Raw genomic sequence first — 16723 nt, forward strand, 5'->3', positions numbered from 1 at the left:
ATTGAGGCAGGCGTTGCCGGGTACTTCCAACAACATGAATGGACGAGGTCTAGTTCCTTCCGGTGCTCCCATAAACCAAACAATGAGGGTCGACAACAATACCCCAAGGGCTGAAGTCAGCTGTGACAGGGCCGAGGGGAACAATAGCAGATCTGGTAACAACAATGAGAATAATACCTTTAAAATTGAACTCCTGCAGTTTATGAGGGAAATAATCGCCTGAATGGATCATATTCCGGGCGCATCACCAGTGTTGAAAGGACCGAATTCAAAGAAATATACCCAATTTCTATTCAAACCAAGCGCGACACGAGAGTTGATCCCGAAGTGGTTCAAAATGGAAGACGTGCCGAAATATGATGGGGCTTCAGATCCTCAGGAACACATCACCACCTATACAACGACAATGAACGAGAACGATGTCACGACCCAAACCGATGGGCCGCGACGGGTGCCTAAGTCATATCTGTCAAACACCCCTAAGTATGCATCTAAAATATGAACTTGTATAACATCTGTTGCATTACGAAAATAACATACGTGAAGGAAACCTGCCATCAAGGCATATGTACGTATATATGCAGAATATAGTGGGCGAGCCGGCAAGGCTGCTATAGACAATAATACATCCAAAATTGAAAGCCGACAAGGCCACATACAACCTAACTAGACACACTGTCCACAAACCTCTAATAAAAACATAACTGTACAAAGATGGGACTGAGCCACGTCATACCCATATACATATATATATATATATATATATATATATATATACACAAACGTATCGTACCAAAATCAAAAGCAGTTCCATATCAAATGGAGCACGCCAACTCTCGCTGATCAGGGATCCTAAAAAGGGGGACCGTCAGCTTGCCTACCTGCACATGCGGGCATGAAATGCAGGCCCCGTGAAATAGGGCGTCAGTAGAAAAAATATACTGAGTATGTAAAGCATGAAAATAAGTACGTAAGAGACATAAATGAAATATGGAATAAGGAAACATATCTTTTAATCTAAATAACTTTATAAATTCTGAAACGTTTATAATGTCATGCACGTGCGTATAAATGTCGTGCCATGCATAGGTATGAGTGTACATAATATCATCAAGCCACTGAGGGCATCCCATCTTATCATCTCCGCCACTGTGGGCACATCATTAACATATACCACCTGATCAGGTGGTGGTGCGTATATAATGCCGTAACCTTTTCCCATACCCCATATACATATATTTACATATATACGCGTATATAACACCGTCTGAGTCATATTTTAGCCACTGTGGGCAACTTCATCATCATATACCGGCTGAGCAGGTAGTGGTGCGTATATAACACCGTAACCTTTTTCCCATATTCCATATACATATATTTACATATATACGCGTATATAACGCCATCTGGTCATGGGTCAATGCACATGTATAGGTGAGTAAAATGCATGAAAAATACATAATAATCTCAATATTCCTTCCGAATAAACTTTTTCAACTGTTTATTATTCTGAGACCCATGAACAGAAGATAATAATATTTTTCATGGGGAATCAAGAATATAGACACCCTTACTATTTCTATGAATAGAGTACTTTATGGAAACCGTGCGTTTGCTCGTTTCTTCAGTATAGTTGGACCATGCCAACAAAAAGAAGGGATGACCTTAACATACCTAGAGTAGGGAAAACTCCGTGTAATATTCCTTAAAACTTCAAAAATGGGATTAAGCTTTTGCGTTTGTTGAAATTCTTAAACGGAATTTTCTTCTGCTTCGTTGGAATTCTTGAATGAAATTTTAAGCCTCTATCTTTGAATCATTCAAACCAAGAAAGATGGATATTACTTTAGGATAGTAACGTCCTTAGTTTCCTTGAAATATTGAGAGGAAAGTGTTTTCTGGTTCTTTGAAATTGTGAAAGAATAACATTTCTTGGACTCATTTAGTTCATTTTGGATCTTAGCAGATTATTTAGTTAGTCACCAATTCTTATTTATGCCTAGGTGGCAATAAGTGACTACGTAGTCACTTTTTATCTTGGTGGCTTCTTGCCACATTGTTTGGGGATAATTATTAAGTGTTTATCCGCTTATTAGTTAATCAGGTAATGTCCCGTTACCCGGTAATTAACTAATTACCGCATAATTTAAAAAATACCACAAATTACTTAAAATTCTATTTATTTTTAAAATATTTCATATATACTTTATATATGATACTACCGTGGTCATATGGTACCTTGCATGGTACTAGTTCATAATTATCGGGTATTATCGCTCGACCCGTATTTTTTTCCAAATTGACCACTTTCAACGAAACTCATTTTCTTTAATTTGTGTACCCCCTTATCCTTCATAACACTTATTTATCGCTTGCTATAATTAGCGTAAGTACGTTAACCTCAAGATAATCTCATCCCCGAGTCTACGTTGGTTAACTGAAAACGAAATTTTATCGTACGAAAATCGCGAGATGTAACATCCTCCCCCCTAGAGACATTCGTCCTCGAATGTTCAACTCCCCATGTTCTGTATGACTTTGGCAGGGTCGCCTTTGTAACAGCACCACTACCAATTCTCCTCGTAGAAGCTTAACAACCCAACGCCACACAGGACCATAATTATGAATAACGACCATGGCCTCACACGACCAACGACAATAGCCAATAAAAGAATTTGTACACGTACCTTATGATTATGACATCTTAGTCGGACCCTTCTCTGGAGGAGGAAATAAGTAGGGATATCTAGACTTCATGTTTTCCTCGACCTCCCAAGTCATCTCTTCTACATTGTTGTTTCTCCAAAGTACTTTCACGGAGGCTACCTCCTTATTCCGCAGCTTGCAGATTGTCGGTATAGGATGGAAATCAGAACTTCCTTGTATGATAAGTCTTCTGCAATCTGTACATCATTCGTGGGAACCACTCGGGTAGGATCGCCAATGCACTTTTGTAACATAGACAAGTGAAAAACTAGATGGACAAACTCCAATTCCAAGGGCAATTCTAACTCATAAGCTACTTGGACCACTCTCTGAATGATCCTATAAGGCCCAATATACCGTGGGCTAAGTTTGCCTTTCTTGCCAAACCTCATCACACCCTTCATAGGTGACACCTTTAAGAATACCCAATCATCAATCCCGAACTCTAAATCTCATCGTCGCACGTCGGAATGTGACTTCTGATGACTCTAAGCTATCAATAGTCGATCCCGGATAAGCTTTACTTTTTCTAGGGCTTGCTGAACCAGGTCTGGCCCATGTAATCCAGATTCTCCAACGTCGAACCACCCTATATGCGGCCTACACTTTCTTCCGTAAAGAGCTTTATATGGAGCCATCTGAATGATGGAATGGTAGCTATTATTATATGCGAACTCAATAAGCGGCAGATGATCATACCATCTACCTTTGAAGTCTATTACACAAGCTCGTAGCATATCCGACAGTGTCTGAATAGTACGTTCAACCTGTCCGTCTGTCTGGGGATGAAATGATGTACTAAGACTTACTTGAGTCCCCAATCCTTTTTGGAAGGACCTCCAGAAGTTAACTGTAAATTGAGCTCCTCTATCCGAGATAATAGATACAGGGACACCATGCAGTCGTACTATCTCCTTGATATAAAGCCTCACATAATCTTCTGAGGAATATGTAGTTCTAACAGGCAGAAAAAAGGCTGACTTTGTGAGCCTATCAACAATCACCCATATTGAATTGAACTTATGCTGGGTACGAGATAAGCCTACGATGAAGTCCATGTTGATTACTGCCCATTTCCAAGTCGGAATCTCCATAGCTTGCAATAACCCACCAAGTTTCTGATGCTCGATTTTAACCTGCTGACAGTTAGGACACTGAGCAACAAACTCTGCTATATACTTTTTCATTCCGTCCCACCAATACACTTTCCTGTTGCTCCTGGATGGATAGAATAACGAGAATAGTGAGTTTCTCCCATAACCCGCCGATGCAGCCCTGCAATGTTAGGCACACATAATCGTCCTTGATATCTGAGGACCCCATCTCCTGTAATATCAAATGACGTTTTCTCCTTCTGAAAGGTGGTATCCCTATAATGAACTAACACAGGATCCTCGTACTGGCGTTCTTTTACTTCAGTTACTAAAGAGGATGTTGCCGTATCCTGAAGAGTAATTCCAATATTACCTGAGTCTAGTAATCAAACTCCGAGACTAGCTATATGATGAACCTCATGGGCTATTCCCCTCTTTTCTGGCTGTAAATACGACAGGCTACCCATAGATCTATGGCTGAGGGCGTCGGCTACTACATTCGCCTTCCCCGAATGGTATAAAATATCAACATCATAGTCTTTAAGTAGCTCCAACCATCTCCTTTGACGTAGATTCAATCCCTTTTGCTTGAAGATGTACTAGAGGCTCTAATGATCCATATAGATATCAACATGAATGCCATACAAGTAGTGCCTCCACATCTTTAATGCATGAATCACCGTGACTAACTCTAAATCGTGGATTAGGTAGTTCTTCTCATGCTTTCTTAGTTGTCTAGAAGCATAAGCCACAACTTTACCATGCTGCATCAGCACACAACCCAACATAATGCCCGAAGCATCACAATAGATAACATAACCATCGGTCCCTTCCGGAAGCATTAGAACTGGTGCTGACGTTAATCTGTCCTTTACTGCCTGGAAACTCCGTTTTCAAACATCAGTCCATTGAAACTTTGCTCCCTTCTGAGTCAACTTTGTCAAAGGTGCTGAAAGGGAAGAAAATCCCTCTACAAATCTCCTGTAATAACCTGCCAAACCGAGGAAGCTACGGACCTCTATCAGTGTTGTGGGTCTAGGACAAGTCTTTACTGCCTCAATCTTTTGTGTCTCCACCCGGATGCCTTCACATGAAATGATATGCCCAAGGAAAGTTACAGAGTTCAACCAGAATTTACATTTAAAATTTTTTGCATACAACTTCCCTTCTTGTAGAACTCTGAGCACAATACGCAGATGACCGACATGCTCATTCTCTGAACGAGAATACACCAATATATCATCGATAAATACAATTACGAACATATCTAAAAAAGGCCTGAACACACAGTTCATCAAATCCATGAATACTGCTGGGGTTGGTCAGACCGAATGACATAACTCGAAACTCAAAGTGCCCATATCTAGTCCTGAATGTTGTCTTTGGAATATCTTCATTCTTAACCCTTTCCTGATGGTACCCAGACCTCAAGTCTATCTTTGAAAAACACTTGGCACCTTGTAATTGATCAAATAAATCATCAATTCTCGGGAGTGGGTACTTATTCTTGATCGTCACCTTATTAAGTTGCCTATAATCAATACACATTCTTAAGGAACCATCTTTCTTTCTCACAAACAAAACAGGTATTCCCCACGGTGACGTACTAGGTCTGATAAAGCCTTTTTCAAGTAAGTCCTTTAATTGTTATTTCAACTCTTTTAGCTCTGCGGGGGCCATTCTATAGGGAGGAATAGATATTGGGTGAGTATCTAGTAATAGGTCAATAGAAAACTCAATCTCTCGCTCTGGCGGGAGTCTCAGAAGCTCATCGAGGAAAACATCGGGACACTCATTCACCACAGGGATGCACTGAATGGTTGGTGACTCCACTTCCACATCCTGAACCCGAACTAAGTGATAAATACAGCCCTTTTTGATCATCTTTATTGCCTTGAGATAGGAAATAAATCTACCTGTCACTACCCTAAATCCGGACCCGGTCGTGATGACGCCTCTCGCGAAGAAAAGGCCAGCCAATACTTCCCATTTTTCCAATTATTAACAATTTAGCATTTAGAAACAGTCTAAACATGAATAGATAATCCAAAGTAGCAGATAATATCATAAATACATGGAAGAACAACCCAACACAGCCCTAACTGAGGTGTCACTAATCATGAGCATCTATAAAACCTAATACAAGTCTGAAAGGTCTACAACTAGTACAAAAGTCTGATATGAGATAGAAATGATAAAGAGGGAGAAACACGGGTCTGCGGACGTTAAACAACTACCTAGTGAACTCTGAATGTCCGCCGGGAGCTCTCAACTCGCACTGGCAGGATCAGTAACGCCTGAATCTGCACATAGGGGTGCAGGGAGTAAAGTGAGTACTCCAACTCAGTGAGTAACAAATGTAAATAGCGACTGAAAGTAAGAAAATACGTAAGGCACAATGCATTCTATAATGAAGTAGTAAAACCATTTATAAGAAGTAAACTAGTCAAAGGTTAAGTAACAATCCTTTTTCAACAAGTAAACAGGTAATTGACAGGCAGTTAAGGTAAAGTAAACAAATAGAAGTTCACTCATTGGGCACAATATCAACAAATCCACCCCTCGGGCAACATCTTAGAACAATACCAGCCCCTTAGGCTCAATCTCACATTACAATGGGTACCCGCGCTCACTGGGGGTGTGCAGACTCCTGGAGGGGCCCCTTACGGCCCAAGCGCAATAACAAGCCATCTCGTGGCATCAAACTAGGCCCTCGACCTCATATAAATCAATCCACTTCGTGGCGTACATATCTCAGGCCCTCGGCCTCAAATCAATATCAGTGTTTCCTCACAACGTAGGCCCTCGGCCTTATTCAGTCAAAAATTATCACAAGCCTCTCGGGCAATAGGAAAACAGTGTTTCTCAGCCCAAACATCATTTAAAATATCATTTAAGTCTTAAAACTGAGTAAACATGGCTGATTAGTAAAACAGTAGAAATTAACATGACTGAGTTTAGGTAATAAGTCAAAACAGTAAGGAAATAGTAATAAAAATCCCCCAAGGGTTCAAATAGTTGGCACTAGGCCCAAATATGACATTCAACCCAAATAATGATGATAGCAAATAGTTTTCAATCAAATACGTGGTAAAATTATCAATCGGGACAGACCAAGTCTCAATCCCTAATAGTGCATGACCCCACGCTCGTCATCAAGCATGTGCCTCACCTCAATATAACACAACGATATGCAATCCAGTTTTTCAAACCCTCAGAACATCATTTACAATCATTACTCACCTCGAACCGGCTAAATCTCTAGCTCGCGACGCCTTTTCCCCTCGAATCGGCCTCCATGAGCATCGTATCTGGCCAAAATCAGAACGAGGACGTCAAAATATGCTAAGGGAACGAAGCCCAAGCGAAAACAATTAATAAAGGGCACAAATCCCGAAATTACCAAAACCCGACCCCCGGGAACATGTCTTGAAATTCAGAAATTTTTACATCAATAGATTCCTCATCTCCCGACGAGTCTATGCATATCAAGAACACTAAAATCGGAGTCCAAATGGCCCCTCAAATCCTTCTTTAAAGGCTTCTTAAACTCAAGCCCTAATTCTTCATTTTTAGCTCTTTAATTCCTTTAATTACAACCTTAATTCATGAAATACTACCATAGAAATGTGTTTTAGGTCCAAAATCCTTACCTTAGCAAAGTTCCCTTGAAATCCCTCTTTCAAATCGCCCAAAAAGCTCCAAGCCGAAGTCCAAAAATGGTGAAATAACCCAAAATTCGCGAAGGACTCTTTTTAATTCTTCTGCCCAGTTGTTCCGAATCTGCGGCCCCATCACCGCTTCTACAGTACCGTATTTGCGGTAAATCCTCCGCTTCTGCAGAATTCACTTAAGAGCCCAAAAGTCGCATCTGCGATACGCCTTCCGCATTTGCGATACGCCTTCCGCATTTGCGGCTCCGCAGATGCGGCCTACCTTACCGCTTCTGCGGCACTAACAAATCCTTATAATCCGCTTCTGCGGCCACTCTATCGCATATGCGGCGCCGCACCTGCGGTCCCCAAACCGCAGGTGCGAAAACACCAGAAGCAACAAAACTTCAGCAGCTGCAATAACATCTCAACTCCTCCGTCAACCATCCGAAATCACCCCGAGGCCCCCGGGACCTTAACCAAAAGTACAAACATAACCCTATACCTTATTCAAACTTATTCCAATCATCACAACACCTCAAACAACACCAAATCAACCAAAACATCTCTGATTCAAGCCTAAGTTTCTAAAATCTTCCGAATTTCGCTTTTGATCAAAAACACAACCAAACCACGTCCGAATGACCTGAAATTTTATACACACATCCCAAATGACACGACGGAGCTACTGCAACTCTCGGAATTCCATTCCGACCCCTATATCAAAATCTCGTCTACCAACCGAAAATCGCCAAAATATCAACTTCGCCAATTCAAGCCTAAAACTACTCCAACCCTCCAAAACCCATTTCGATCACACTCCTAAGCCATAAATCATCTCCCAAAGCTAACCGAACCATCAAAATTCACTTCCGAGCCCTCTAACACATAAGACAACATCCGGTTGACTTTTCCAACTTAAGCTCCCTCAAAGAGACTAAGTGTCTCAAACCTTACCAAATTCCTTATTCGATCCGACCAACCTAATATCACATAACACGGATAAACAAAGCATAAAGAAGCAGAAATGGGGAAAACGGAGCGGTACCTCATGAGACGACTGTCCGGGTCATCACACTACCTCTTGGCGATGCCGTGTTACCTTTCCACTCTAAAACAGGCTCCCCTGGAAATTGAAATCAGACTATCTTTGATCTACAATCAACGTTGGCATGACAAGAAGCCAACCAATCCATACCCATTATAACATCAAATTCTACCATATCTAACTCGATTAAGTCTGCTACGGTAGATCGACCATGAACTATTATTATACAACCCCTATATACTTGCTTAGCTATCACCGAGTCCCTAACAGGTGTAGACACCTCAAAAGGTTTAACCAATTCAGGTTTTATTTCAAACTTACTAGCAACCAACGGAGTAATGTATGATAAAGTGTAACCTGGGTAAATCAGTGCATATACATCATAGGAGGAGAATGATAATATACCTGTAGCAACATCAGGCGATGACTCCTGGTCCTGTCGTCCTACCAATGCATAAATACGATTCTAAGGGTTGCTCGAGCTAGATGCTCCGCATATACCTCTACCACGACTCATTGGTGCTTGGGGACCTTGCCCATGGGGGCGTACTGATGATGACGAACCAACTGCAGATCTCGACGGCTGAGCTATGCTTGCATCACCTCTCATCGGACAATCCCTCATAACGTGGCCCGGATAACCACAAGTATAACAAACACCTAACCCTATACGGCACTGCCCGGTATATTGCTTACCACATTGAGCACATCGTGGCAAGGGTGTCCTCATCTGATTTGACTCACCCCTATACTGAGAACCCAAGCCCCTGGAATTCTGACCAGACCTTGAATATGTAGAACGATCAAATCTCTTACCTCCAAAATGAGGGGGCGCACTAGCCGAGAGCTGGGATAGATACCTTGAGTACTGCTGCCTCTAACCACCTTGAAACTCACCAGAAGGATCTGAAGACCTCGCTCTCTTATTCTGGGCCCTATCATGCTCACGATTAGCCCTCTGTTTCTGTTTACGCTCCTCTATACCCTGAGCATATGCCTGAATACGAGAAATATCCATTTCCAGCTGAAGCTAGATTGACATATAATCGTTAAGTAAGTGAGGCTCTAATCCCATCACGAACCGGTGAACCCGATCCTCCATCTTAGATACAATAGTGGGAGCATACCTAGCCATTGAATCAAACTGAAGACTGTACTCCCGAACACTCATGTTACCTTGTCGGAGGGTCAAGAACCTATCACTTTGGCTCGCCTAAGCTCTGGTGGCAGATAATGACAAAGAAAAGCTTCTGTAAACTCCTGCCATACTGCTGGAGGGGCATCCTCACCTTTGGATAATTCCCAAGATTTGTACCAATTAACTACAACATCTCGGGAGTCTATAGAAAGCTAGCTCAACTGACTCAGTCGCAGTGGCCTTCATTACCCGTAACGTCCTCTACACTCTATCAATAAATATCTGAGGGTCCTCGTTTGAATATGTTCCAGTAAATACCGGAGGGTATAAGTTAATAAAGTCACAAACCCTTGCACTCACGGACCTATCTGCATGACCTATACCTATTTCCTGACATCAAGCCTGCGCAGCTACTAATCGGGTTAATAGCTGAATAACATCTCTCATCTCCTGACCCGGTGCATCCGGCTGAGGTGCTGAATGTACAAAGGTAGGCACTGGAGCTGGTGCCCTCGGAGCTCTTCAGGAAAGGGCGGGCGCTAGAGCTGGTCTTGAAGCTGCTTCTGCGGAGCCGCTTCTATGGCTTAGGAGCCTCTTCTGTGGTTTTGGCCTGGCCTACCCTACGCTGCATCTACGATAGGCAGACTGCTTCTGCAGTCTCGCACCTGCAGTCGACCAACCACAGGTGCGGTTATGACAGAAGCAGATGCTTCAACACTTCTCAAAAAATTCCAACTTCACTCGAGCCTCGTCCGATTGATGCTCGGGGCTCCCAGGCCCCACCCAAACATGCCAACAAGTCTGAAATCATAAAACGGACCTACTCGAACCTTCAGAATGCCCGACATAATGCTAAATCTAATAATCACCCCCTAAAACCAATTGAATCAAACTTATGAACTTCAAGTTCTTAATTTTCCTCTAACGAGCTGAAACGCCCTTAAGCTACTCGGATTGACACCAAATTTTGCGGGCTAGTCTTAAATGTTATTTCAGACCTGTACCAGGATTCGGAATCAACATACGAGCTTGATACCCATGTGATCAATCATTAATTAGTTTCTTTAAATCCTTAGAATTTCAGTTTTACAATGTCTAATAAAAATTCATTACTCGGGCTAGGAACCTCGGAATTCGATTCGGGGCATATGCCCAGATCCCATATTTTCCTACGGGTCCTCTAGGACCGTCAAATCATGAATCCGGGTCTGTTTGCTCAAAATATTGACCAAAATCAAACTTAGCCTTTTAAGAAAATCCTAAGGAATCAAATGAGCATATTTCAACCCAAACTCTTCCAAATCCCGAACCACCCATCCCCGCAAGTCGTAAATTAGTTAAAGCAAGAACGGGACGTTTTATTTAAGGGAACGGGGTTCTAAAAGGCAAAACGACCAGTAGGGTCATTACATTCTCCACCTCTTAAACAAACGTTCGTCTTCGAATGGATATAGAAAAGTACCTGAGCTACTGAATAAATGTAGGTATCTGCTCCGCATGTCCTCCTCGGACTCCCAGGTCGCCTCCTTGACTAGTTGGCCCCTCCAGTGGGCCCTCACCGCAAAAATTCTCTTGGACCTCAACTGGCGATCCTGTCTATCAATAATTGCGACTGGCTCCTCCTCATAACCTAAACTCTCATCCAACTGAATAGTACTAAAGTCTAACATGTGGGACAAGTCGGCATGATACTTCCGAAGCATCGATACATGAAAAATCGGATGAACTCCCGATAAGCTGGGGGGCAAAGCAAGCTCGTAAGCAACCTCCCCAACTCGCCTCAACACCTAAAATGGGCCAATAAATCTCGGGCTCAACTTTCCCTTCTTCCCGAATCTCATAACACCATTCATTGGCGAGACTTTCAAGAGGACCTTCTCGCCAACCATAAATGATACATCACACGCCTTTTGATCCACGTAATGCTTCTATCTGGACTGAGCTGTACGAAGCCTCTCCTGGAACCTTATCCAAGGCATCCAGTACCAAATCTGTACCATATAACTTAGCCTCACCAGGCTCAAACCACCCGATAGGAGAACGACAATGTCGACCATATAAAACCTCGTATGGAGCCATCTCTATGCTGGACTAATAGCTGTTGTTGTACGCAAACTCCGCCAAGGGCAAGAACTGATCCCACTGCCCTCCAAAGTCAATCACACATGCTCTGAGCATGTCCTCCAAAATCAAAACTGTCTGCTCCGACTTCCCGGTCTGAGGATGGAATGCTGTGCTAAGCTCTACACGGGTCCCCAACTCACTCTGAACAGCTCTCCAAAAATGGGAAGTGAACTAAGGGCCTCTATATGATATGATGGAAACAGGCACACCGTGCAACCGAACTATCTCCCGAATGTAAATCTGAGCATACCTCTCTGCTGTATAGGTAGTCGCCATTGGAATAAAGTGGGCCGACTTGGTCAACCTGTCAACAATGACCCATACTAAATCAAACTTCCGCAAAGTCCGCAGAAACCTAACTACGAAATCCATGGTAATGCGCTCCCACTTCCACTCTGGTATATGCATTTGCTGAAGTAGGCCACCCGGCCTCTGAAATGTCCAACCTCATGAGTCTGTTAGCCAAGGATTGAATGTCCAAAGCTAGTGGCCTCTCCTCTGCTGGAATGAATGCCAAGCTACCCATACTCTCTACCTTTCTGCTTAAGGCATCCGCGACCACATTTGCCTTGCCCGGATGATAAAGAATGGTGATGTCATAATCCTTCAGTAACTCAAGCCACCTGCACTGCCTCAAATTAAGATCCCTCTACTTGAACAAATGCTGTAAGCTGCGATGATCAGTATAAACCTTACATGACACCCCATACAGATAATGCCTCCATATCTTAAGAGCATGAACAATCGCAACCAACTCTAGATCGTGCACATGATAATTCTTCTCATGAACCTTCAGCTGACGTGAAGCGTATGCAATAACTCGCTCCTCCTGCATCAATACACATCCCAAGGCAACACGTGAAGCGTTGCAATATACCGTATACGTCCCCGAACCGAAAGGCAACACAAGAACTGGTGCCATGGTCAAAGCTGTCTTGAGCTTCTGAAAGCTCTCCTCACAATCATCGGACCAACGGAAAGGAGCACCCTTCTGTGTCAATCTAGTCAAAGGTGATGTAGTAGATGAAAAACCCTACACGAATCGCCTGTAATAACCTGTTAGCCCCAGGAAACTCCTAATCCAGTCACTGAGGTAGGACGTGGCCAACTCTGAATTGCCTCAGTCTTCTTGGGATCCACCTTAATACCCTCTCCTGACACAACATGCCCCAAGAATGCCACCGACTCTATCCAAAACTCACACTTGGAGAACGTAGCATATAGCTTTTGCTCTCGCAAGGTCTGAAGCACTACTCTCAAATGCTGCTCGTGCTCCCCTAGGCTACGAGAGTATATCAAGATATCGTCAATGAAGACGATGACAAATGAATCAATATAAGGCCTGAATACCCTATTCATCAAGTCCATAAATGCTGCTGGGGCATTAGTCAAGCCAAAGGACATCACAAAAAAAATAATGGCCATATCTAGTCCAGAATGCAGTCTTCGGGACATCGGAGTCCCGAATCTTCAATTGATGGTACTCTGACCTCAAGTCTATCTTAGAGAACACCCTAGCACCCTGCAGCTGCTCGAACAAATCATCGATACGAGGCAACGAATACTTGTTCTTGATGGTGACTTTGTTCAACTGGCAGTAATCAATGCACATCTGCATAGTCCCATCCTTCTTCTTCACAAATAACACTAGTGCACCCCAAGGTGATACACTATGTCTAACAAACCCCTTTGCTAACAACTCCTCAAGCTGCTCCTTCAACTCCTTAAGAGCCATTCGGTATGGTGGAATAGATATAGGCTGGGTGCCTGGAGCTAATCAATACAAAAATTAATATCACGATCCGGTGGCATGCTAGGAAGATTAGAAGGAAACACATCGGCGAACTCTCAAACTACTGGAACTGAATCAATTATCAGAGACTCTACAGTGGTGTCCCGAACATAAGCTAGATAAGCCAAACACCCCTTCTCAACCATATGCTGAGCCTTCAGTAAAGAAATAACACAACTAGATGTATCAACTGTGGAGCCCTTCCACTCCAACCTCGGTAACCCTGGCATCACTAATGAAACAGTCTTGGCATGGTAATCTATGAAGGCGTGATATGGAGATAACCAATCCATGCCCAGGATGACCTCAAAGTCGATCATAACATGAGATCCGCTCTAGTCTTGAAACCACAGAATGTGACCACACAAGACCGGTAGATCTGATCCACAACCACAGAGTCACCCACAAGAGTAGACACATGAACATGGGTGCCCAATGACTCAGGAGAAATAACCAGGAAATGAGCAAACAAAGATAATACATATGAATAAGTAGACCCTGGATTAAATAATATCAAAGCACCTCTACCGCCGACGGAAATAATACTTGTGATAACGGCATCTGAGGCCAATGCATCTGGCCTGGCTGGAAGGGCGTAGAATCTGGCTGGAGCGCCAGCTGGTTGGCCTCCACCTAGCTGAGCAGTAGCTGGCTGACCTCCACCTCTAGGACGACCCCTACCCGTCTGCCCTCCACCTCTAGGTGGTAGGGAAGCCGGTGTTGAAATTATAGGCTGTTGACCCTACTGCACTGCCTTGCCCCAAAGTCTAGGGCAGGTCCTCTTTATGTGACCCAGATCTCCACACTCGTAGCACACTCTCGGTACCATAGCCTGTTGCGCTAAAGTCTGAGCCTACTGACCAGAATACCCACTAGAAGAAACCTGGATGGCTGGTGGGCGATATGAACTCTCTAGCACAGCACTGAAGTGAGCACTGGAAGAATCCTGATGATCAAAATACCTGCCAAAGGAACCCTAAATAGCTGGTGGGCGGAAAAAACTCTCCAGCATCGTACTAAAATAAGGTCTCACTAGAGTACCTTGGGGAGGGGGTGGGGGTGCTAAATACGGGGGTCTGTTGGGCTGACCCCTCTCGAAGTGACATCTACCCCTAGCTGGGGCACCTCTGAACTCTCTCGAAAACCGAGTCCTTTTGTCCTTCAGAATATGCTCTCTATCCCTCCAGCGATATCCCTTAATCATGCGAGCAATCTCTACCACTAGCTGATACTCAGTACCCATCTCCACCTCTCGTGCCATGCTAGCTCGAATACAGGGTGTAACCCCGCAACAAATCTCCGCACTCTATCTGCATCTGTGGGAAGTATCATGAGTGCATGGCGAGACAACTCAGAGAACCTCGCCTCATAATCGGTCACAGACATCTGACCCTACTCAAGATGCTCAAACTGATACCGTAGCTCTTCCCTCTCAGAGGGTGGAATAGACCTATCCAAGAATAACTAGGTGAACTGACCCCAGGTGAGGGTAGGGGAACCTGCTGGCCTGTCAAGAACATAGGACTACCACCATCTACGGGCCCTACCTTCCAACTGAAAAGTAGTGAAGTCAACTCCATGCGACTCCAATATCCTCATGTTGTGCAGTCTATCCCTGCACCTATCAATGAAATCTTGGGCATCCTTATGACGCTCACCCCCGAAGATAGGACATGGATAACACCATTAATTAGCATTTTATGGCAAGGAATAACAGTTCTTTTCTAGATAATATCATAGGTATCCATTTACATTTCCAAGCATATACGAAGTTCAGTCTACAGAAAAATACTAAGTAAAGCATGCGCAAGTAACACCGAGGGTCGTACGACCCAATCCAACATAAGAGTAAATTGTGCATTGCCGATGGTCGAACGACACGAACCATAGATGCATCTATTACCCAGCTTACGAATCACACGTGCGACGCGGTCAAATATAAATAAACTCAACAACAAGCAGACAATAGTATATATCTGAGAAGCAGTTATTCACAGAAGTATTCAATTTCTCTTTAAAAGGCCAAGGAAGATAAGGTTCCTCTTACTAGTCTCATTTACCTTAATCAACATGATTTATACGAATCCGAATTTAACATCAAGTTACAAGAATATCACATAGAGCATGCTTTTGGGTCCTAGACTACCCGGACTTAGCATAATAGTAGCTACGCACGGACTCTCGTCACCTAGTGCGTACGTAGCCCCCGCATATAGTAGCAATTTATTTAATTATTACACCTATGGGGACAATTCCATATTACAAGGTTATAAAAGAGACTTACCTCGCTCCACGTATACTTACAAATGCCAAGAATGCGCCCAAACTCTCAATTTGGAGCCGAACGATCCAAAACTAGTTAAATGAGGTAGGAACTAGTCAATATAAGCTCACAAGATCGTATTCTAGCTATTTAAGAGATTTCCCAACCCTCAACACAAGTTTCTTAAAATTCGACCCTGGGCCCATGTGCCCGGATTGCGAAATTTCTCGAAGGAAGTTGTTCTTTATAACCTAAGGATCAATAATATATGATTTCTAATTCATTTCATAACAAATTTCGTGGTTACATATAACTTTTTGTCAAAGCCCTAGGTTTTGCTCTAACCCCTTGATTTTACCTAAATTTTAGTATTTAATCTACTTAAGACACAAGTATTAGGCGGGATAAACTTACCTCAAGATGCTAGGTGGAAGTCTTCTCTCAAAAGCTCCCAAAATCGCCAATGGAGGAGTGAAAAGTGGAAAAAATGACTTAGAACCCGTATTAAATGAAGCTCACTACTTCAGTGATTTCCGCATCTGCGGTCAGGGGACCGCATCTGCGGTCCCGCTTCTGCGAGAAATCGGACGCACTTGTGGAACCGACCAAGCGGGCTGCAACCACTTCTACGGTCTCAAAGCCGCTTCTGCGGTTTTGGCCTGGCCTACCCTGGGCCGTATCTGCGATAGGTGAACCGCTTCTGCAGTCTCGCACCTGCGGTCGACCAACCACAGGTGCGGTTATGACAGAAGCAGATGCTTCAGCACTTCTCAAAAAATTCCAACTTCACTCGAGCCTCGTCCGATCAACGGTCGGGGCTTCCGGGCCCCGCCCGAACATACCGACAAGTCTAAAATCATGAAATAGACTTACTCAAACCTTCGGAATGCCCGACATGACACTAA

The 16723-nt window shown here is 43.5% G+C and overlaps 1 protein-coding gene across 1 annotated transcript; it reads right to left on the reverse strand.

Annotated features, from left to right (window-relative positions):
* Positions 1-3889: 3889 nt before the first annotated feature.
* Positions 3890-13188, reverse strand: LOC138869082 (uncharacterized). The gene is made up of 7 exons (XM_070146672.1): positions 12883-13188; positions 12554-12796; positions 12014-12067; positions 9399-9531; positions 8782-8858; positions 4481-4678; positions 3890-4150 (listed from the first exon to the last, which is right to left on the reverse strand). The coding sequence occupies exons 1-7, from the start codon at positions 13186-13188 to the stop codon at positions 3890-3892; spliced, it is 1272 nt and encodes a 423-aa protein (XP_070002773.1).
* Positions 13189-16723: the final 3535 nt, after the last annotated feature.

Source organism: Nicotiana sylvestris, chromosome 5 (genome assembly GCF_000393655.2).
Source record: "Nicotiana sylvestris chromosome 5, ASM39365v2, whole genome shotgun sequence".
NCBI lineage: Eukaryota > Viridiplantae > Streptophyta > Magnoliopsida > Solanales > Solanaceae > Nicotiana > Nicotiana sylvestris.